This window comes from Furipterus horrens, unplaced genomic scaffold (assembly GCF_987537825.1).
Source record: "Furipterus horrens unplaced genomic scaffold, mFurHor1.1.pri manual_scaffold_2, whole genome shotgun sequence".
In the NCBI taxonomy this organism is placed as follows: domain Eukaryota; kingdom Metazoa; phylum Chordata; class Mammalia; order Chiroptera; family Furipteridae; genus Furipterus; species Furipterus horrens.
The window spans coordinates 20,786,707-20,809,274 of record NW_028327172.1 but is presented as its reverse complement, the minus strand read 5'-3'; the positions used below and the strand labels follow the sequence as shown (position 1 = coordinate 20,809,274).

Sequence of the window (22,568 nt, the reverse complement as noted above, 5' to 3'; positions counted from 1 at the left end):
TTTCCTCAGAGGTAAAATGGGGCAGGAGAGGGAGATGAGTACAGTATTCCCTCACTTATCGTGGGTATTATGTTCTAGACCCCTCTCCCCTCCCCCCTCCCGCTAAAGGTGAAAATCTGCGAAGTAGGAACCTTACATTTATTTTAGTATTTATATATATTTTGAGGCGTTATAAACCCTTCCCACACACTTATAAACCGTTCCCAGTCCCTTATTAACCTTTTCCACACTTTTATAAACACTGCTTATGTTCTTAAACATATTCTACACTCTTAAATCTATGTAACTTTAACAACATACGTATACAGTACCACAAAATCCCGTGCTATAGCGAAAAATCTGCAATAAATAATTAAATATAATTTAAAAAATCCCACGATACAGTGAGGCCGTGATAAGTGAACCACAATATAGAGAGGGACTACTGTATAGGCACTAAGGTGGGCTGTGTTTGGTATATTTAAACTGTAAATAGTCACTCGGGAAGAAGAGTGGTTACACTGAGCATATTACAGAGGATCTGAATGCTTGAGTAGAAGTTTGTACAGTTGTTCCTTCTAGGAAAAGAAAAGTTTCTTCATTTTTGAGAAATGTGATCTGGTGTATATGAAGTGGAATTATTCTGGTTGGTGATAAATAGAAGGTGAGGGATCTGTGGTTTGGGAATAGAAAAGGGAAGTCAAGCAGATTACAGAGGATGAACAGAAGTAGCCACATTGAAACTGGGGTGTAGAGGAAGCCAAGACAGTGTGACCCTGGGCCCTGAACCTCTCTGGTCTAGAGGTTGGAATGGAGCTGAATTGCGTGAAAGAGTGCTTACTGGGATTTGCCAGGGCACTAAATTGTCCTGGGTAGAGCTAAGACTGCAGAACCCTGGCATTGAGGGAATGGGCTCAGGAATAGAAGGTCACCCAAAAGCTTTTCACAAGAAGCCAGGTCACCATGGGTCTCTGGGACCACAGTGAGACCTGGAGGCAGTGAGCAAAACTGAGTTATACAGTTGGAAGAGCAGTGAAGCTTTGGATAGAGGACTAAGCCTGGGGGAGAGGACCACACAGCAAATACATATTCTCTACACCAACAAAAAACAAATGTGTGAGGCAGCTCATTGAAACGGGGGAGGAGAGTTCTGAAAAAGGATGATAAATGGAAACCCTATAATTCTATTAATGAATTGAGTTATATGAGTAAATTATATAATTTCTATTAGTATTAATTTCAGTTATGGCAAACATTATAAAATTTATGTGCTATCTTAATATATATATTTGAGTTTTAAAAAATGTTTGAAAGAGCTTTGTTAGGTTCAGTTAAGATACTAGTTTCTAGCCTAGTTTTTTTCTACAACTTCATAGGTCATTTAGCTGTGAATTCTTGTGCCACAAAGCATGTTAGGGGTCATGCAGGGAAGGGCTATGGTACTTATTTCACCATTTAATGATCAGTGAGGAGTTGTTTAAGGTTTTTGCAGTATGTAAGCAATGTAATCTGCATGGGGCCTTAGGAAGATTATTTTGGCAGGAATATGTGAAATGATGTTGTTGGAGGAGGGACTGGGAGTGAGGAGCCAGTCAGAAGGACTTTGAAATGACTCTGATGAGAGCTAATGAGCACGTGGGGTTGGTTCTAGGTGTATAATAATGGCCGGTGTTGTCAGTTACCTTTCAGCAAGGCCACGTTAATAAATCTTAGAAGTTTGTTATCCAAAGTGTTAAGGCAAACCATGGTGAAAACACAAAATAGTGTAATCACTGAGAGACTGTCCCCGAGTACCCGATGATGCAGGTGCAGTCTTTCTTCACCCCCATACTCTGCAGTTTTCCAGGAGTGGAGAAACTGGCCTGATTGCTTGGGTGGGAGAGCTCTGTTTTGCTCTCTGACCCAGGTCCAGCAAGGGAGGTAGGCACAGGGACGTGGGTGAGGCCTAGATGCAAGCTGATGTCACAGGATGGCCTTGCTGTGTCAATTTCCCAGCCTTGGCTCTCCACCTGTAGGTGGGGCAGGTTTGCTCTATAACCACAAGGTGACACAAAAGCAGAATTAATTGATAGACACTACATCCAGGTGCTGTTAAGGCTCAGTAGTTTCTTTTGTCCTGTTGGTAAATTTAGAGCCCAACTTGGTCTATTTTGAGCTAAAGGAGGCACTCAGCTTCCAAACTATTAATGGATCTCAGCCATGGCTGCATGACCAGTCGTCTATATATTACCCTAGGCTGTTTGAAATGATTGTGGGAGGGAAGTCCCTGAGCTAAAAGCAAATTATTGACAGAATAATGAGACTGTATTAAGCATACATTGGTATGAGTGATTTGGTACAAAATAATTTCATAAGTTGCTCTGTTTGACTTGATTTTTATTTTGGCTCATAGAGTTAAGGATATAATAATAACTCAGATTCAAATTCAGTGATAAAATCAATGAAAGAAGACTGCTTACAGAGTAGAGCTTTCAATAATAAGAATATTTAAATAGTTGGATGCTAAGATTAATGCAGAGTTGGTGAAAGCTTTTTGTTTCAACATTAACTGGAAGAACTTTTAAAATGCTTACCATGTTGCCTTAGTATATTTAACATAATTTAATCTTTGATTCAGGACCTGTGGCATTGTAGGGCCATCATTCTGAATCAAGACTTTCTTTGTGTAGTACTTTGTTTATATCTAGAAAGTCTCAGAGCTCTAAAGTGTTTCTGATACAAATTAGAATGCAACACGAGAGTTGCTTTTTGTATAATTTACTGTACAGTTGGTTTTGTAGAAATTTGTTTCTTTTTGTCAGTGCACACAATGTCTGTTTCATTTTTGACTATAGGGCCGCCTTTTTTCCTATCCTGACACTCACCGCCACCGCCTGGGACCCAACTATCTTCAGATACCTGTCAACTGTCCCTTCCGTGCTCGCGTGGCCAACTACCAGCGTGATGGCCCCATGGCCGTGCTCGACAACCAGGGTAGGTGGGCCTAAGCCACTTGGCTCCTGCTGGGAGGGCAGAGGGCACTGCTGAGCGGAGGGCAGGGCAGCAGGCCGGGGGTTGTCGGTCTGGCCCCATGGGACCTCGTGCTCTGTCTGGGAGGTGCTCCACAGGTGCTCCTGCCAACCATGTGATTTTTGCCCAGCAATGAAGGTTTTAACTGCCTGAGGACTCTCCATACTATTATCTAAATATTTTATATGTCTTATGGAGAGTTCCACCTCTGATTTTACTTGTTTTCCATCCTATAGTGAAAGACAGCGAGAAAGAACTTTCACACTGATTATAGTAGAGTAGCATCTAACAGAGGGGTTAAGTTTTAAAGACTCTTCACAAGTGGACAATTCTTTAAATTACCAGGACTTAGAATCTTGGAAGTCCAAAAGCCAAGAGTTCATGGTTTATGCTTCTTTGCACTTCTGCCAGGCCCATGGGGGAGCAAGGCTTGTTAGCATTTGGAGGGGTTGGGGTCGGTTAGAAATAGAGGATGCAGAGCAAATCAAGGGATTCTCCCACATTGTTTTTTGTTGAGTGAATATAGCTGAAGTCATATAAATCAACTGATGAGATGAAACTACTGCATTTTTGTTTTTTGGAACCCATTTATCAAATTTACGGGTTTTTTCTTTTAACTACACTTTTGGGTACCATGTATAAATAGCTTCTATTTCTAATTGTTCTAATTAGGGAATGTTTAGTTAATGTTTTTTCCTTTTAATATTCCATAGTTTAATATAGATCTTAGTTTCTGTTTTTTTTTTCCTATTTAGGACACGTGTTTTAGTAATAGGCTGCTTACATTGATCCTTTCAGAAATTTTACTATTCAGTCATATTTATAGCCCTAGATGTCTGTATTGAAACACAATTAATTTTTCTATGATAAAAATAACACATGTGCTGTAAAGGGAATTCGGAAACTATAAGGTAAAAAGAGAAGGGAGAAGAAAAACCCGATTTTAGTCCCAACACCCAAAGGCCACACCTCTTACATTTTGCTATATTTCTTGCCAGTCTTTTCTGTGTATATTTTTTATACACTTAAGATTATTTTGTATATATAATTTTGGACCTTACATTTGTTACTATTATCACTAAGCCCTTCCCATGTATTTAACAAGTTTACATGCTCACAAACTGGTTATATTAGTTGGTTACCGTATTTCTGCCTTCTAAGGATTATGGAGGGCATTATTGCTCAAAGTTGCTGATCTTGTGTCTGTCTTCTGCCTTTTTTTCCTAAAGTGATTTTTTTTTAGAAGTTCATGTGTATTTTGGAACTTCATTAATAAGTAATTGCTTCATATTTACCATTATAGTGGTGTATTATACATATGATATACTTTTTGCCTTCTTGTTTTGAAAGCAAAGCATTTGGGCTGTGCTCTTAAAGTCCAAAGAAAGTGCTCAATAGTTTCCAACAGTCAATGACTTGAAGATAACTCTCACTTTGAGTAAAGGCCAGAGCTTATTTGGAAATAGAATTGAAAAATTACTCAACTAGGCACATTTCAAAGAGCTCATACTTAATGCAGAAAACCACTGTGGAGGCTGGTTATTGGAGCACTTTGCTCTTCGTATAGATGTGGTTGACCTAGAATGCATTTCTTTAGCTAATGATTGGGCTCCATAATAGTATGCTGTCCTCCCTCTTCCTATGTGAACTTGGTACCTTGATAAATGTGATTAGTAAGCACCTCTTGTTTATCCACTCTGGATAATCTAGTCAGGCACTGTGCTGGGTAAAATTCCAGCCCTAGACTGGTTTGTTCGAATCACTGAATGTTTCTAGGCCAGTCCTTTTAGGCAATGTGTGCTCAGATAATTAAGCTTCTGCTCATATCAGCCAAAGAAGAGTATAGTTAGGAAAATAAATATGCCAAAATGAAATAAAAAAGGCTTTATATTTTTCCCAGAAGCCATAAAAAATGTTTTGATTATATACTTTTTCCTTAGAAGTCTAGATAAATGAGTACTGATGTATTTGAAGTATCAAAGTTTTAAAAATTCCTTTTTTACTTATCTGTGGAGGGAAGTAAAAGTGAAGCTAGAATTGAATAAAGTCAAAATCAATAAAGGAGAGATACCAACCTTTAACAAAAAGTGAAGTATATAGTGGGAATATATACTGAAAGGGAAGAGATGAAGAAACCCAGAATTCTGATCCCAGATATACCACTAATGACATGTGACTTCGCAGCAGTTAAGATCTCAGGGCTCAGTCATTGAAAGAGCAGAGCTAGAACTTTGAGTTGCTCCCAAGAATTCTGTGATTCAGTGTTTGAATAGAGCCTAAGCCTACAAGAAATCCTAAAATTTGAAATGTGTCTTTGGGTCTCATTTTCTGTGGGTATCAAATCAAGCCTGTATAAATTTATTTGTACTGGCAAGCATCAGATTTCACAGATTAGATCATTTGAAGTGTTCAAGGGGAATTTGAGATCTTTTCATTAAGACACAGAGTGAGAGAGCCCATGCGAGCATTTGGAAGATGGCAGTATTCTCTAAGAATTGGGGTGTTGTAGGTAAATATGGTGCATTAAACATAACATGTGCATAACATGTATATGTGTGTACATATGTATGTATATGTGTGACTGTGTGTGTGTATATATATAGTTTGTAGACTTCCTTTTTCAAATCTCCCTGAGTGAATCTGTGTGGTTTGCCTTTAAAGGTGGTGCTCCCAATTACTACCCCAATAGCTTTAGTGCTCCCGAACAGCAGCAGAAGTACGCCATGGAACACAGCACCCGGTATTCTGGGGACATACGGCGCTACAACACTGCCGATGATGATAACGTCACTCAGGTAGTGGCTTCTTTGTCTGCTCTGGGAGTCCCTTAATCATTCTACTTCTCGATGTCTGCTGATGTCCCTCCCTGTCCAAGTCTCTATATGTTTTAAATTGAATTCAGGGAGGACACCTCTAATCATAAATTGGTCCCTTTTTTAGATGGAATTGAAGAGCGGTGTTAGTCTGCTCTTTTAGTTCAAGATATGGCTCATTCCAGTTCCTCTAAATATTATTGAAGGGATAAGGTGGGAACCATTGGGGGAGGAGTGGTTTCATGGAAATCTAAGAAATGGGCAAGGAAAGCATAAGTGCAGCCGACTGTAAGAATCTGGGCAGGACTGACAGATTTAAGGGACTAGAGCTGGGTTCAGATTAGCTCTAGGAGCCTCAGTAGCAAGAATGTAGGTGTTTCCACTGTAAGGCTTCCCATTCAGAGGACTCTGCTACCTCTCTCTGTCTTCTGTACCTGCTTTCTGATACTTGTCTCCTCTTTGCCTCATAGCTCCTGTTTTAACATTGCTGAGACTTTGCTATGGCCATGGCCCAACCCTTCTTTATGGCATCTTTCTCCATATGTTATTATTATTTTTGGACTTCTTTTACTTCTCTCATGACTTTTGTATGAGACTGTGGAAAGAGAGTGTCACATTGACTTGACTCATCTTTTCATTCTATGTTGCCTCAACTCACCTTTGGCAAGCTCATGGGTAACTGCCCTGGGTCAATTACCCGTCCTCTTTCCAATGACCTGTGGCTACCTAGGGGCTGTCCTTTCAGTGGCTGCAGCAAGAGAGGCCCTTCGACTTTGAAGGGCAGCCTCTTCCTTCAAGTGTTCAGTGCAACTTATACCACACACAAGAGAAGAAAAAAGTTACAAAGTGTAGCTGTCCTATACCCCTGCTTGGGTAGTTGGTGTTAAACTTAGTATTAAAATGAGAATAGGACCGATTTCTACTTTCTCATTTTGTAAATGTGGGTTTCAAGTAAAATATACTTATATATATATATGAATTAATTTACTGTGATGATATCTTTATTTGAAAGGCACTTACGTGTTTACATATATATGTGCCTATAAAAAAGAAGATACTTGTAGGATATAGGCCATATTTAATAGAAATTAAACATCTCTTGAAAGGCCTTTCATAGTAATGGCATTATCCTTGGTATGCAGGTAATACAAAGTATATTACAATTCCTGCCTCTCAAAAAAGTTGACCTAAGGAGGTCTATTTCAGTGTTAAACTAGTAAATATAACCTCTGCAAAAATTAATTTAAATAATGAGGCTATTGCTTACATATGAAAAATTATTAGATAATCCTATTTTTTGTGAGATTTTCTTGTCACTATATAGAACTCATGTTTTCCAGCAGTCATGATACTGCTTGTAGGTTTATAGCATAATCCTATAATAGTAAGAGTCACATGGGAACTAAATAAGAAGGTCCAGACTTATACTCTTAAAAATGATTCACTTGGACTTCCATTTGTGGCTTATGGCAGACTAGCTTGTATCAGACCTAACCTTTCATGGAGGGTATTGGGAAGCTAGATGGAATACAAAAAGCATCTGTTTGAAGGCTTTGGAAAGCTAATAAAGCAACAAGGGTTTGAGGAACCAAAATCTTGGACAGAAAAGTATTGCAGAGATGTGAGCTTGGCATTTGGTGTTCTTTCTAATAAGGCATTTATTACTTTGTAAGCATTAGCCAAGAGGCTGAGCAGAATTTACAGCATTTTTATGGGTCTGGAGGGATAAAAATTGGATTTCAGGGCCTGAGAAGGAGTAGGCCTTCAGTTAACATCCAGGCTTTCAGCTGAAATCCCTAATGGCAGAGCCTAAGAATAAAGAATACCTGAAATAAACTCACCTTCCCCAAAACTAAGATACAGCTTTGCGTCATCTTACTCTCAGTCTGGATTAAGATGACCTCGTTTTATCCTGCCTGTGTGCCAGAAGCTAACATAACTATTTGGAGGAAAGTAGGGCCTCAAATTATCTCTACATTTTTTCACATCAAATGACCAGCATTCAGTAATTACCAGGCCTACCCAACACGTAAGACCTCATGACTGAAAATGAAGAGGGCAGAAACAAACCTACTGGAGATCCAGATAATGGAATGGTCAGATACATGTTTTAATAGAACTGTGGTTAATATGTTCAAGAAAATAGATGACAACATGGAGAATTTAACAAAAGAACTTTATACAGTAAGAATCGAATGGACACACTGAACTGGAAAATACAACAACTGAAATTAACAATTTAGTAAATGGGTTTAAAAGGAGATTAAACACAACTGACGAGAGTATTAGTAAACTGGAACATAGAGCAGTAGGTATTATCAAGACTAGCTCATGAAGAGAAAAAGAACTTCTTTTTATTATAGGATGCCATTTAGAGATTGAAAAGGCAAGCCACAGAGTGAGAGAATGTATTTCGATTCACCTAACAGATGACTCATGTACAGGTTGTATGAAGAACTACAGAGCAATAAGAAAAAGACAGACAAATAGAACAACTGTCAAGAGACTTGAATAGACACTTTACAAAAGAGGATATCTAGACTTCCGGCCAAGATGGAGGCATAGACAGACACGCTGTGTCTCCTTCCACAACTAAGAAGAAATACAATTACCTCAAAACTAGAAACAACCAGAAGTTCCAGAATATCAAACTGCATGGAACTCCAGCAAACAAAATTATAAAGAAGAAATACTCATCCAGATGGGGCGGAGCCGGGGAGGAGAGGACACGGTGTGGTGGCGGCAGCAGCAGAGCAGCAGCAGGCCAGCAGAAAGCGCAGTCACATGTTTTAAAAAGTCAGGAGGGACACCTGGGGAACGTTCCCAGCTCCTCAGCAGACCTCGCAGCCCATGGTCCCAGCACTGGGGAAAATCAAGCCTCATTGCCTCTGACTGTACAAACCAGTGGGGGTTGGGGTGGAGGCAGAAACTGCCGGTCTCAGCAGAGTCCGCTTGTTTAAAGGGACCCCACGGTCCTAGAACATCCGCAGAACAACCCACTTTGGGAACGATGGCCACAGCAGCAGCTAGAGGGGTGCCAGTCCGGTGTGGAAGTGGGAGAGGTGCCTGGAAAAGGGGTGAGTGCTGGGCAGGTGGCATTGTTCCCACTTGGACCCCCCCACACACACACATACAATGCCACAACTTGGTGAAATAGGTCACCTTGTACTGACAAATCCCTAAGGCTCCCCCCCTTACAATGTAATAGGAGCAACAGCTCTACCTGGAACACGAAGGCAAACAAACACAGGAGCCTGTCAGAATGAGGAGACAGAGAAGTATGGCCCAAAAGGGGGAATGGATCAAGGTTCCAGTGGGAGAACTAAGGGACGAGGAGATAGCCAATCTAACAGATGAGGAGATAGACAACCTAACAGATGCAGAATTCAAAATGCTGGTGATAAAGATGCTCACAGGCTTGACAGATATGCTTGAGTATGGCAGATGCATAAGAGAAGAAGTGAAGGCTATGCTAAGTGAAGGAAAATCCACACAAAACCAATGGTGAAGGGGAGAAAAGCAAGGTTCAGATCAATGATTTGGAACATAAGGAAGAAAAAAACAGTCAATCAGTGCAGAATGAGGAAGCAAGAATTGAAAAAAATGAGGAAAACTTCCCGAATTTTGCAAAGGAGATGGACATACAGGTTTGGGAAGCACGGAGGGTCACAGGCGAGCTGGACCCAGAGGGGACCACACCAGGACACATCATGATTGAGATGCCAAAGGTGAAAGATAAAGAGAGAGTCCTGTGGGCAGCAAGAGAGAAGTGGAGAGTTGCCTATAGGGGGGTGCCTATAGGGCTATCAGCTGATTTCTCAGAGGACATTTTGCAGGCAGGAAGGGACTGGCAAGCAGTATTCAATGTGATGAAAAGCAACCTACAACTAAGATTACTCTATCCAGCAAAGCTATCATTTAGAATGGAAGGGCAGATGAAGTGCTTCCCAGACAAGGTGAAGCTAAAGGAGTTCATCATCACCAAGCTGTTATTATATGAAATGTCAAAGGGACTTATTTAAGAAAAATAAGATCAAAACTATGAATATTAAAATGACAACAAATTCACAACTATCAACAACTGATTCTAAAAAATAAAAACAAAATCCAACTAAGCAAACCAGAATAGGAACAGAATCATAGGTATGGGGATCATTTGGATGGTTATCAGCTGGGAGGGGGGACGGGGAGAAATGGGGAAATGGTGCAGGGACTAAGAAGCATAATTGGTACAAAATAGACAGGGAGATGTTAAGAATAATATAGGAAAGTGTGAAGTCAAAGAACTTATATGCAGGACCCATGGACATGAACTAAGTGGGGTGGGATTTCTAGAGGAAAGGTGGGTACTGGGCAGAGGGGAGCAAAGGGGGAAAGAATTAGAACTACTGTAACAACATAATCAATGAAATATACTTAAAAAAATAAAAGAGGATATCTAGATAGTTGAAAAACACGTGGAAAGGCAGTTTGCCTCTCTAGGACATAAAAAATAAAACCACAGAGAAATACTTCTAGATACACACCAGAGGGGCTAGAATTAAAAAGCCCGATCATACCAAGTGTTGGTAAGACGGAGTGGCCAACGGCCTGCACAACAACATGCCCAGGTTTTATTGTGACTGCTGCGATACATACCTCACCTGTGACTCTCCATCTGTGAGAAGGGCACACTGCAGTGGTAGGAAGCACAAAGAGAATGTGAAAGACTACTATCAGAAATGGATGGAAGAGCAGGCCCAGAGCCTGATTGACAAAACAACTGCAGCATTTCAGCAAGGAAAGATGCTTCCTACTCCATTCTCTGTTCCTCCTCCTGCAGGGGCAATGATTCCACCTCCCCTAGTCTTCTGGGTCCTCCTTGCCCTGGTATGATGCCAGCACCCCATATGGGGGGCCCTCCCATTATGCCAATGATGGGTCCTCCTCCTCCTGGGATGATGCCAGTGGGACCTGCTCCTGGAATGAGGCCATCTATGGGAGGGCACATGCCAATGATGCCTGGGCCACCAGTGATGAGACCTCCTGCCCGTCCCATGATGGTGCCCACTTGGCCCAGAATGACTCGACCAGACAGATAAGGAGAGAGGGGAGCCCCTTTCTATCAGTTTTATATTACTTGTTCTACTTCACCAGGAGATCGTGGTGCTGTGAATCGGGATGTTCCCTAACAGCATGACAAAGAAGACTCACTCCCTTTCCTATCAGAGAGAATAGTTTTGGAGGGGAGTAGTGGGACAAAATTTTTTTGTTGTTGTTTGTATTGTGAAATGTGAAAATGGTGAATTCTGTTATCTAAAAAAAAGAATAAGGAAGAACTCTGACTCTCATATAATGAAAATATTTCCCAGAGATGCTTTCAAGCTACCAATGTGATGTCACTGAATCTGTGGCATTGGGAAGTGATGTTCACTGTCCCACTTTGATATAGTATTTCTGCCATAGAGAACAGTAGTATCTCTGTATCAAGAGTCGTCGTCGTCGTCGTCGTCGGCAGCCGTCCGTCTCGAGAGACGATGGTGTAGCTTCTTAAGAGTCTATCTGCACCGCCAAGAATGGCTGTGCAGTCCGACTCGGGAGTGACACGGTATCTGTCTTCTCCCGTGTTGAATCGACATCTTGCGATGACGCTGGAGTGTCCTCTCCAGTGAAGCTGAAGCTGAAGCTACAGAGCCTGGGCAGGGTGATATGGAGGGTCTGCTGTTGCCCATGCAGCAGACCCCCCCTCTCTTCGCAGCTGAAGGGTCCAAGGGAAAGACGGAGTCAATACAGCTTGGCTTCAGGTGCGCCGCAGGAGTTGCCGGTGTTGACTACAACGTCAAACCGCCTTAGGGACTCCGGCTCCGGATTTTCTGTCGGGGTTTACTCCCTTAGCCTTTCCCCTGAAGAGGTATGCCGCAAGGCAGCGGAGGTTTTTTGGAGTCAGAGTTTTCCTTCTCTGTGTATCAAGAGTAATATCAAGAATATAGGTAATACTTAATAATTAGGAAGTGGTATGTTTTGAGGGCTTATTACTTGTGTTTGTAATGCAATTTATTGTAAGTTTATATAACCTAATTTTAATAATTGCTGTGTCTAACAAGTCACAGAATTCCTAAAAACTTGACAATTTGCTTTCATGAGCAAGCTGGCTGCAGCATACCACTGGAATTTCGGGAACAAATTTCTTTTAGTTGAATGTGGTATTGGATTGGCCAAAACGTTTGTTTAGTTTTATCTGTAAAATAAAAGGCACATTTTTTATTTTCACCAATAACTATTGATTTGGATATTTTGAGCGTGTCAGCTCTCTCCCACTATTGGCTTCTAGTGGGTAGAGGCCAGGGGTGCTGTTAAATGTCTTCCAGTGCTTAAGACAGCCCCACAGCAAAGAACCATTTTGCCAAAATGTCAATAGTACAAGAAACTTCACAAACCACTTTTGACATGTTCGATCAGTCACAACATCTTCTTCATACACTACACGAATCTTCTTTTTGTGTTTCAGTTGCATTTTTACCTTTTTTGAAATAATAAAGCATAATATGCTGAAAATGTTACATAATCTTCTTCCATCTCCAATATTAAAATGGCTGCACAAAACTTTACCAATCTTGATAAGTTCTTCTTAAATGCATGCTGATATGACAGCTATCACAATACAGTCTAATAAAATTGGTTCAAATGACGTTAAAGACAACCAAGTGCTACTAGAGCCATCGTACAGAAAAAACTAAATGAACTTTTTGGCCAACACAGTAGATTGAGGTGACATAATAGGACTATCTTCTACTTCTCACACATACATGTTAGATTAAAAATTAAAATTAAAAAATGTAGTTGAGTTAACAAACAAGAAAGCTCAACCTCCAGCTCCCAGAAATGAGAAAGAAATCAGAGTAGTGTGTGAACATTGAAGGTATATGAGTTTTTCTCATGGGGACAACCAAACCCTATTTACATCTTACTAAGATTTTATACCTCCAGCGGGCTAAGTGTTGAGGCCTCAGGCTTCATGTATTGCAGAGAGCTAGAAGTCAGCTCTTGACATATTGATGAGAACCAGGAACTGGCACTTGGTTGGAAAAACTACCTGCCAGGCTGAGGATGCATCTTGGAAGCGTGTGGGCTCCAGATGAAAGAAATCAATCCTGAAAAGTTGGGGGTCTTTCTCCTATGCTATGCTCAGGTGAGGTCCCTGCATTCTTGTTACTTAGGGTCATAAGGAAGCCCTGAACTGAGAAGCAAGTGAATTAGTGAACTTCGTTAGGCCTCTGCCAATGTGGTGAGAAAAGTTTACCACATGAAGATACCGTCACAACTCAGACACATTTGGAACTTTTGCAGAAGATAACTCCTGTTGAAAATTAGTCCCATGGAAAAATCACATAGAAGGAAATCCAGTGCCCTGAAAAATGGCACTTGCAGTAGATGGGAGAACTATACATGATAGACTAATCTAAGAGAGGATTTAAAGGAAGTATGTGTACAGCATTCAAGGAGGTACAGAAGAAAATATTACCCATAACACAAGGGTAGGATGTGGGAAAACAAAAGCAGGTAGATTTGAAAAAGAACCAAACAAATTTCTAGAGATAAAAAACACAATCTTTGAAATAAAAATCCAACAGATACAGTGACTCAATGGGTATGTAAATAATACATTATATACAGCTGAAGAGAAAAATTAGTGAATTGGAGACAGATCTGAGGAAATTCCCAACATGTGATACTTTGGATTGTGTTAATATCAAAGTCTGATTTCTAAAGTTTGTATCAGATTTAAACTTTGCTTAAAATAAAAATAAAACTATTATGGCCTATTTCATAACTTAGAAAAGCTATGAATACCTCAATATTTATAAATTTGATACTTTGGATAACTGGATATTTTTGGACTTTATAAACATTAATAGAATAATATATAGAATAGCATGGTACTCAATAAGTATTTGTTGAATGAATGAATGCATGAATGAAATGTTAGAATAAAATTATACCTTATACCATAGAAATGGTTGATTTCAGAAATGAGCAGAGGCTATTAGGACTCATACATGATACTTAGCTCCTATTTTTTATTTTAATCTGTTGCTATTGATTTTATAGGTAAACCCAATAATCTGAGGAAAATATCACTATTAACACCTATCTTCTCCAGGAAATCTTTTGAATAACTAATGCTATGTATTAATGGATTAGGGTTTTTTCCTAATCCATTAGGTGCTTCTGGGTACAGAATTGAACAAAGGTTGTGTGGTGCTAACTTTACATTTGATGGTAGGTTCCACATTCTGGACTTGTCAGTATTAAGAATGTGGTGAGATTTTTCACTGTAGGCTGTGTTGCTTTGTATTTAAAAGATTTGTTAGTGACTACAAAGGGTATTATTGAATAGCAATTAGGAGCTACTATCGACAACTGAATTCCTCCTGTTTTGCTTAAAATAAAACAAAAAGTGGGAACTCAACACAAATAACACTTTTAACTATAATTTAAAATTCTTAAATTCTAAAATCTTTCATTCTTACGTAAATGGAAGTCTCATTTTTTCATTTCAAAAGTAGCATCTTGGGTGAGTTTTGTCTGTGACAAAATGGTTACTTGATTTTTCTCACTTTTTCTTTCATTTTTAAAAAACTTGTTCTATTACAGTTGTCCCATCCCCCCCCACCCCCATTGCTCTCCCCTGCCCTGTCCACCTCCCCCCTCTCTCAGTCAGTTCCCACCCTGTTGTCCCTGTCCATGGGCCATTTATGCTGGTTCCTTGACTAGACCCTTCCCCTTCTTTTCCCCCCTTCTCCCCTCCCCCTTCCCTTCTTGTCGCTGTCGGTCTGTTCCTTGTTTCCATGCTTCTGGTTCTATTTTGCTCGTTTGTTTTGTTCGTTAGGTTTTTGTATTAGATGAGGTCACACGGTATTTGTCTTTCGCCCGGCTGGCTCATTTCACTAAGCACAATACTCTCCAGTTGCATCCATGTTGTCTCAAAAGGTGTGTTTTCATTGAGCAGGTGCGGGCATTCTATACGAGCGTGCTGAATGAAGAGGAGAGGAGACGCCTGTGTGAGAACATTGCCGGCCATCTGAAAGATGCACAGCTTTTCATCCAGAAGAAAGCGGTGAGTGGCGCTGTGGAAGCTGAAGGGTGACATCTGCTGGCCAGAGAAGAGAGTGCAGCTGTGTGAGAGAGCCCTTAAAAGGAAGTGTCCTTTCTATTTTATGATACTCGCGCTAAGGGCACTTAAATTTGAATTAAGCCCCAATCAACCTCTGATTACTTTCTCTCCATTGGATATGGCATATCCATTGGTCCTTAGCTCTTTGTCCAATGTGTAATTATTATTTGAGTTCAGGGTGAATTCTTTCCTATATTGTTTCATTCGACTGCGGCCAAGTTCTGTGAGAGAGAATCATGTTCGATATTGAAATGTGGGTCCTGTCACAATTTTGCTTTGAATTTGGATGATAAAAAATTCAGATTATGTTTTTGTGGTTTCAAGCCTGTCTATCCACTGAGTGTCGTGACACTGACCCTCCTTCAGAGGCAGTGGGAAACTTGCACATTTTCTGGGGTGAGAACTGAGCTGCTTCCAAAAGTCAGGCTGAACTTTTGAGCTAAGGTGCCACGTCTCTCTGGTGGCAGCTCATTGTGCTGTGTGACGTTTCCTTCCTAGTGGTTTTCTGGCCTGCCATGGGGCTGAGCGTCTTGTAAAATTAGGAAGCTCCACTATTTTCTTGTCTCTTGGTTTGCTGATTTCTGTGCTCACAGGGGCTGCTGGGCTAGCAGCTGTCTGGGGTGCGTTTGAAGGCCTGGAGAGAGGTACCAGCAGGCTGGGCACTTCCTTTGTAGGCAGAGTTTTATGTCTGAAACTACCTTTTATGAGTGTGTTTGTAAAAATATTCCTTGAAATCTTTGTGGCACTGTTTAAACCTTTGCTGGAGACAGAGATATGCATTTACTTACAGCTGTCTCCAGCAGAGAGCCCGACAGTTGCTCTGTGAGGTAGCTTGGGCAGGTTTTTTCTTATCTTACCGATGAGAATGATTAAGACCGCTTGTAAGGAGGAATTCTTGGCATACTTCTCACATATGCTGAAGCTGTAAGGCTTCATATGTATATTTATGATGCCCTGCCTGCTGTATATTCCTGCTGCTCTTTGGGCCTGGCCCATGATTGGGGATTCCTGTTTGAAGTGTGTGGAATTGCCCAGCAAGTGGCAATGACTTTGTATACTTTAAATTCAGGCAGTGTCTGGGCCTGTTTCTTAATACAAATCACTGTAACTTGAGTTATTCTGAGGTCAGCTCTTGACATGCAGTCAGTATGGTTTGTCTCAAATGCATTTTTCTCTCATAGTCTGTGAGGTCGGTGAAGCCGTCTTCTCATCTTACGGGGGTGGACGTGCTCAGAAGGTTGTTTAGTATATGTCAGAGTTTTCCCTGGACCTCCAGTCCTACTCTGTGTCGCAATCACTGTGTGGTTCTCCTTCCCGAGGAGCGTCCTTCCTCACCTGGAGGCACCACCATGACACACACACTGGGGAATGGCCTGGTAGGGACTGAGGTAATGTTGACATTTATTTTCAGGTCAAGAACTTCAGTGACGTCCATCCTGACTACGGGGCCCGCATCCAGGCTCTTCTGGACAAATACAACGCTGAGAAACCTAAGGTGGGCCCCGCGCAGCCTGGCTGAGGCAGAGCGTGCATGTCCTGGATTAGACTAGGCATAGTTTGGTGTCCTTTTTGGATGATTCGTCTCAGGGACACCTCTTAGACTGATTAAGCAGCTGTTCAGAAACTCACTTGCGATATAAAAGACTCATCTGCAAAACACATGCTCTTCATTTTAGCTCTGGACAATAGGAGATAGGCTAAGGTGAATGAGTTCTGAGTTGTTATTATTTTCAGTGGAGCACAAATTAAAGCTAAGGTAAATACCAAGTTGCTACTGCCAAATGAGTTCATTAATCTGCTGGTCTTGTTTTTTTTTGAACAGAATGCGATTCACACCTTTGTGCAGCATGGGTCTCACTTGGCTGCAAGGGAGAAAGCTAACCTGTGAGGGTTCGAGCCCTGATCAGGTGCTGCATTTTCTCCACCTGTGTGAAGCAAAGCATGCTATTCACACCTGTAATCCACTCACCGCTGGATAGAAGATTCTCCTGCGCTAGATGTGCAAATGCAAGTCTTTAAAATGATAATCCAGGTTTTGATAACAAATAATGTAATAATGGCTTTTAATGCTACTTCCCTAGGGGAAAATGAAGGTTAGGGCTTAACAATCATTTAAAAGAATCAAGTATTTGCTTTTGACAGTTGGTTGGAATCTTCACTTAAAATGACTAGAATGAAAGTTTCTAGCAGAAATATAATTTTATTTCATAAGACAAAATTTTGGTGAAATGAGGATGTTTAAATATCATCTCATGGCCCATTATATAAAAATATGGTTGTAATTATATCTGAAGAAAAGATAAAGATAATCCACTCAGAAACTTAATTTTTCTAAGTTCCTTATAGGAAAAACACATTTAATGCCTTAGTGTCTTTTGAATACCATCATGGCTTAATGCCTTTTTCTTCTTGGAATTAATCAGGTTTTAAAAAAACATTTATGCCAATATAGCATTGATTTTACAACAGAATGATTTGTAATTATTACATTTTTACAATAAAATAATCTGTACATTAGAATAGAAGAGTGGTATTTGATTTCTTTCAGCTCCATATATAACTTGGACTCTTCCACCAAACTCTGAATCCGAATATCATCTGTTATCAGATGCTTACTCTTAAGATTGAAAATACCAATATCATGAGGATTCTATGTTATTTGCTTAAATCAGTAGCCTTTAGACTCTGGGGATGAGAACTTTAATTCTATTGTGAAAATAGCAAATTTCCCAACTTCGAAAATTACTTAGCTCACTTCCCTATCTGCGTATGAGTTTATAGAAGAAGGGCTCAGAAACCCAAGTTTTGTTTTCTGTTTTATATTCATATTTGCCTGTCATACTTGAAAAATCAGGGGGAACACTTTAAAGGTAAGTCCTGAGTACTAAATGAAAACCTGTTTTCCTTAAATCCTTATTCTCTTCATCTCAGAGCTTCAAAACTATTTTGTATTTAACTCTTAGGAATGTCCTGAGATCTTGGGCTGCAGGAAAGCATTAGACCACTAGTAAATACAGACTCAGTCTTTTAGCTCACACTTTATTCTCTTGTCAAATTCTCTTGCCTAAATTCCTCCTATATTTGAGTGTGATTGGAAGCTGTTATATTTATACACATAGAAAGTAAATTTACCCATTTGTACTCAATGGTGAATACTTTCTATATAGTAACTTTAGTTATATCTCTTGATAGTATTAAATATACAAAACAACTGATAAAAATTAATGTAATTTGACACTGGGAAGGAGGTTACTCATTTGAATATTGGTTATAAACAGAGAGACAGAATTTTTGAGATAATTTTCTGCTTTGTTCTATCCTGTAGTGTAAAAATAAGTGGATAGTTAAAATCACATGTATCTACCATGTTTCTTATATGTAAAAATCTGACACATGGAAGTGCCTCCAATTTTATTCTGGAGACCTCTTCTGTAATTTTCAAAGATAAATATTGATGAGGTTCACTTCCCCAGTTAGGTTTTACTTCCTAAGAGGTACTATCTAACTATATTCCTTTTAAGTGACATTAAAGAGTGGGATCCATGGTGATGGCTAGCCAGTAATGAAGGCAAAAGCGTAAGAATGCAAGAAAGGGAAACCTGCTGTTTTTCCTTCCTCAGGAAATTGGGATTGCAATTGGGCAGGTGTGTTTCTAGCCTTTATGTCCAGCATGCTCCCCAGCATTGGCCAAGGCAAGTCACACGACTAAGCCAAAGTCAAAGGGTGAGATAATGTACTCTACCCTGGAGCTGAGTGTGTGCGCATGTGTGCGTGTGCGTGTGCTTGTGAATATATCTGAACAGTTTCTCATGGACTTCCGCTCCCATCAGTTCTTCAGCACCACTGGAAACATCACTGGTCATCACCCTCTTTGTGCCATTACTTCCATTCTTACTCTGTTTAGATTTTATAGTTTAAAGTCATAATTGCTCCAGAGCCCAGCCGTGGGGAAATCTGCCTCTTCTTTAGCTCCTGCACTAAGGTGACTGCAGCTGAAGCAAACAAAGCAGCCCTGCCACCTGTCCTTTTACAAATTTGACCACAAACCTCAAGTGGACCCTGGACACTGTGTGGAAATCTGTCTTTCCTTCCTCAGTAAACTCCCATGTGTCCCCTCCTCTGTCTCAGCTCCTTATTTCACCGAGGATAGGGTAATCTCCTCATCTTTTCCTCCACCTAAATCCTCCGGCCTGTCAGCATCAACAGCCGCCTGCTCGTCTTTCCTTCCCGTTGAAGGCCAGCCCCCATGTATGCACGGGTCCTCTACTCCTGCTGCCTCTGGCGTTATCCCTGCTGTCTCTTTGATCCAGTCCATTAATACGGCACTTACCTCTTTAGATGGCCAGGGCAGGGGTCCCAAACTCAGAATGTGCAAGCTTTCTGGATATATGAAAGAAACAGAGCACAACAGTGCAAGAACAAAGCGACTGTCTAGAATGTGGAAGGAAGTGGTGACTGGAGGTCTGCCCAAAGCGACAGCTTCTACTTAGCTGCAGGCACTGAGAAGCTAGAATTTCCAGATCTGATTTTCTTAAGAAGCTGATTTTTAAAGTCAGCTAACACAAAACAAAACCTCCAAACAACAGGCCCCCCAATTTTTGTGTATATGTGTGTCCCAAATAAAAACATATCTTTAGGCCCCATGGGCTCTTGCATTTCTTTTCTGAGGGGAACCTCTGTCTTATGATATAAAGGTGGAGGTAGGATCACTCCATGTATTTCTTGCATCTTTTGGGGCGCTTTGAAAATCTCCATCTCCTAAAAGAGAAGGGTCATCAGTGGGTTTAGGTTGCCAGTGCTTTGCCGGGTGTGACTTGCTGAATTTAACAATACGGAGACAGCTAAACATGTTAAATATTTTATTCACAGTTTTACAAACTATATCCACCTGGAAAACACACGAATCCAAAAATAGATTATTTTACAGGAATTCACATTTTTTAAAAACAAGGTACTGTTGGAGTTGAACTCTTAAGCATGGAGGTCCTTAGCCAGTACTGTGTGTGGTTCAGTGCCTCGCCAGTGAAGCTTCCTGCTCTGGAGAAGTAGAAGTCTCGGGCAGCCCACCTAGTTGCAGGTCACTAATGGCTTACCTGCCAGTGACCAACAAGAAATGTCAGTGCAGACTTTAACCCATGAACATTTAGTGGTTTAAATTCACCGTCACTATTTCTGTCAAGGAGATTATATGTTCTGGAGCTTGATACACATCAGGGAGGAAGACAAAACAAAGGAAACTCATAATTTAATTGGCCATCACAGAGTTGTCAGGACATTTCGAGTTCTATAAAGGATTAATCTCTTGGCCACGTCAGAATCAACAAATTATGATTTTATTGTATTGACATCTTGAGTCATGGAAACAGTGGTAATTTGGAATTTGATGCAAGTGTCTTTGCCTATCTGATGCCCCAACCAGTAGGAGAAGCTCAGCAAGAATTAAGAGGTGTCTAACTTTAAATGTGTTACTCTGGAAGGATGGCCATGGGGGGTTTACTGAGTGGCCACAAAGATGTTCTGGTTAAGAAACTTACTATTAACCTATGCTAAATCCAATGATGGACCAGCTTGATGGCTTAGTTCTTTCACTAATTAAGAAGCTTTTCTACAGAATTTGACTTGAACGATTTAAAATCTATAGTATGTTTGTCTTACATCTCACCTCCTCCTATTACATGAACTACAGACTTATCACTTTTTTCTTTGTGAACTGCCACAGTTAAATGAGTGGAAACTTCGAGTTTTGGGGATGGGAGCACTGGTTGAGTCTAAAGGCAGAACTGGATCATTTTTCTCTGAGCTGCACTGGCTATGGTGGTTCTGCATCTCTGGAATAGGGAAGTCGTGTGTGTTCAAGGTACCATGAAAGATCACCCCCTCCTTCCCTTGGGTTAAAAAAAAAAAAGACTTTCTTAAGGGTTGCTGCCATCACCCCAAGTAGACAACAACTCTGAATCCAAATGTAAGCTGAGATGTGGAGAAATTTTATCACGACGTTTGCAGGTTTAAAAAAAAGAAAAAAGAAAACCAAGACTTTCAAATGTCTATTGCAATCTGATTGTTTGAAAAGACAAAAATCCATAACATGAGCCAGACGATGGAGCAGATCATAGCTTGTCTTCCTGCCACCCATGTGCATTTTTTCCAAATTTGTACACTAATCTTCGGTCGACCCGTTCCAAAATTCCTGTTTTATAGTAGTACCTGTGAAAGACAGCAAAAGAGAAGTGTGGGGAGGGTTTGTACCCCAGAAAAACAATAGAACATAAACACTCTCTCCTTATTCTTCTCAGGTGACAAGGCGGATCTTTGGTTTACCTTGGTATTTTCACACCCTGTTATCGACTTACACTTAAACCTTTCCCAGACATCCTGAAGCCCGAACCTCACCATGTTCAGTGCAAAACGTGTTCTCTCTCTCTCTCTCTCTCTCTCTCTCTCTCTCTCTCTCTGTATGTGTGTGTGTGTGTGTGTGTGTGTGTGTGTATGACATGGACCAGATTCACGGTGATCCCCGGGGAATGCTGCCAAGAATGAAGAGGACAGCGTGTCCACTTACAGACTAATCCCACCTATAACTAAGAACTGAAGTGCAGTCTCATGACCTTTTGATTATCAAGAAAAAGGCTGCAAAAACAATTTAGAGTTCTACGGGTGGCCATTTTACATAACTGCCTGAAGGCTCGTGGCATTTCACGCTGTTGACTTACCTCAGAGCTCTGCTCAACTTCTCATATGTCATTCTGTCATTTTTCTTCCTCTGTCCCCACATCTTGGCCAGGGCTTCTGATTTAACCACTCGAAAAATACCTTGCTCCCTATCTTCCCATTCCAGAATACCACAGTTTTCTTCAGGAGATAGAAGCAGGTCACGCACAAATTCCCATAGATGAGAACTTTGGAGGCCTTTTGAAGGAAAAAAAAAGGTACTTAATTTTTTATTTTTATTTTTAGTGTTAAGAGTTGTATAACTTCTCATTAACCCAAGGAGTGCTGCTCTGTGGGGTTATTTTCCATCCTTATGATGAAATGCTGTGAAACGTCTGTCTTATAGTAAAGCAGTTATGAAATGCACACACAGGGACACCAGACTGACACTGACTAGCAACACCGTGGTTCGTGGACTTCTCCTTGCTCTGTGGAACCACGGACTAATTCTTATGGAATTAATGAAATGACTGTCAACTAATTTTTTTCATTCTTTTTTCTGACAGGCACTGTGGTTGTATTAAGATCCCATTAAGATCCCATAGCCACAACTGTCTGGGTGGACCAATCTTAATTATATTTTTCATGAAAAGCTCGTATTTCTCTTGGGCCATTATATTGTGGTTAGGACTGGTTCTGGAGGCCAGCTGCCTGGGACTGGGGCGTGAATTCACCTCTTTCTAGCCCTGCACTCGTAATCTCTCTAGTTGTCTGTAAAAATGAGACGGTAAGGGTACCTACTTCATAGCTGAGGTTAGAGGATTATGATTCAACACATATCCAGTGGTTAGAACCAAGCCCAGCAGGCTGCTTCAGCACTGAGAAGATCTGCCATAGTTCAGGGAAAGGCCAATAGAATTGCCAACTCATGGTGTTTTCTCTGCTGTTGTCCCTGAGAACTTTAG

The 22,568-nt window shown here is 40.7% G+C and overlaps 2 protein-coding genes, 1 long non-coding RNA gene and 1 pseudogene across 4 annotated transcripts in view; 3 read left to right on the top strand and 1 right to left on the bottom strand.

Annotated features, from left to right (window-relative positions):
• CAT (catalase) overlaps positions 1 to 17,480 on the top strand; it is a 39,704-nt gene extending 22,224 nt beyond the window's left edge. The window contains exons 9-13 of the mRNA XM_090262770.1: positions 2,814 to 2,952; positions 5,650 to 5,783; positions 14,791 to 14,898; positions 16,367 to 16,450; positions 16,778 to 17,480. Coding sequence (XP_090118896.1) covers positions 2,814 to 2,952; positions 5,650 to 5,783; positions 14,791 to 14,898; positions 16,367 to 16,450; positions 16,778 to 16,843 — 531 coding nt within the window. The 3' untranslated portion in view covers positions 16,844 to 17,480. The remainder of the gene's footprint in view (positions 1 to 2,813; positions 2,953 to 5,649; positions 5,784 to 14,790; positions 14,899 to 16,366; positions 16,451 to 16,777) is intronic.
• Positions 10,380 to 10,882, top strand: LOC150017980 (U1 small nuclear ribonucleoprotein C pseudogene; annotated as a pseudogene).
• An 862-nt stretch (positions 17,481 to 18,342) lies between the features above and the next one.
• Positions 18,343 to 22,568, top strand: part of LOC150017978 (uncharacterized) — a 21,411-nt gene continuing 17,185 nt past the window's right edge. The window contains exon 1 of the long non-coding RNA XR_016508137.1: positions 18,343 to 21,881. This is a non-coding gene — a long non-coding RNA (uncharacterized LOC150017978). The remainder of the gene's footprint in view (positions 21,882 to 22,568) is intronic.
• Positions 19,798 to 22,568, bottom strand: part of ELF5 (E74 like ETS transcription factor 5) — a 26,688-nt gene continuing 23,917 nt past the window's right edge. For both annotated transcript variants that reach the window (XM_090262750.1, XM_090262741.1), the window contains exons 6-7: positions 21,666 to 21,861; positions 19,798 to 21,159 (exon numbers count right to left, since the gene is read on the bottom strand). In XM_090262750.1, coding sequence (XP_090118876.1) covers positions 21,063 to 21,159; positions 21,666 to 21,861 — 293 coding nt within the window. In that variant the 3' untranslated portion in view covers positions 19,798 to 21,062. The remainder of the gene's footprint in view (positions 21,160 to 21,665; positions 21,862 to 22,568) is intronic.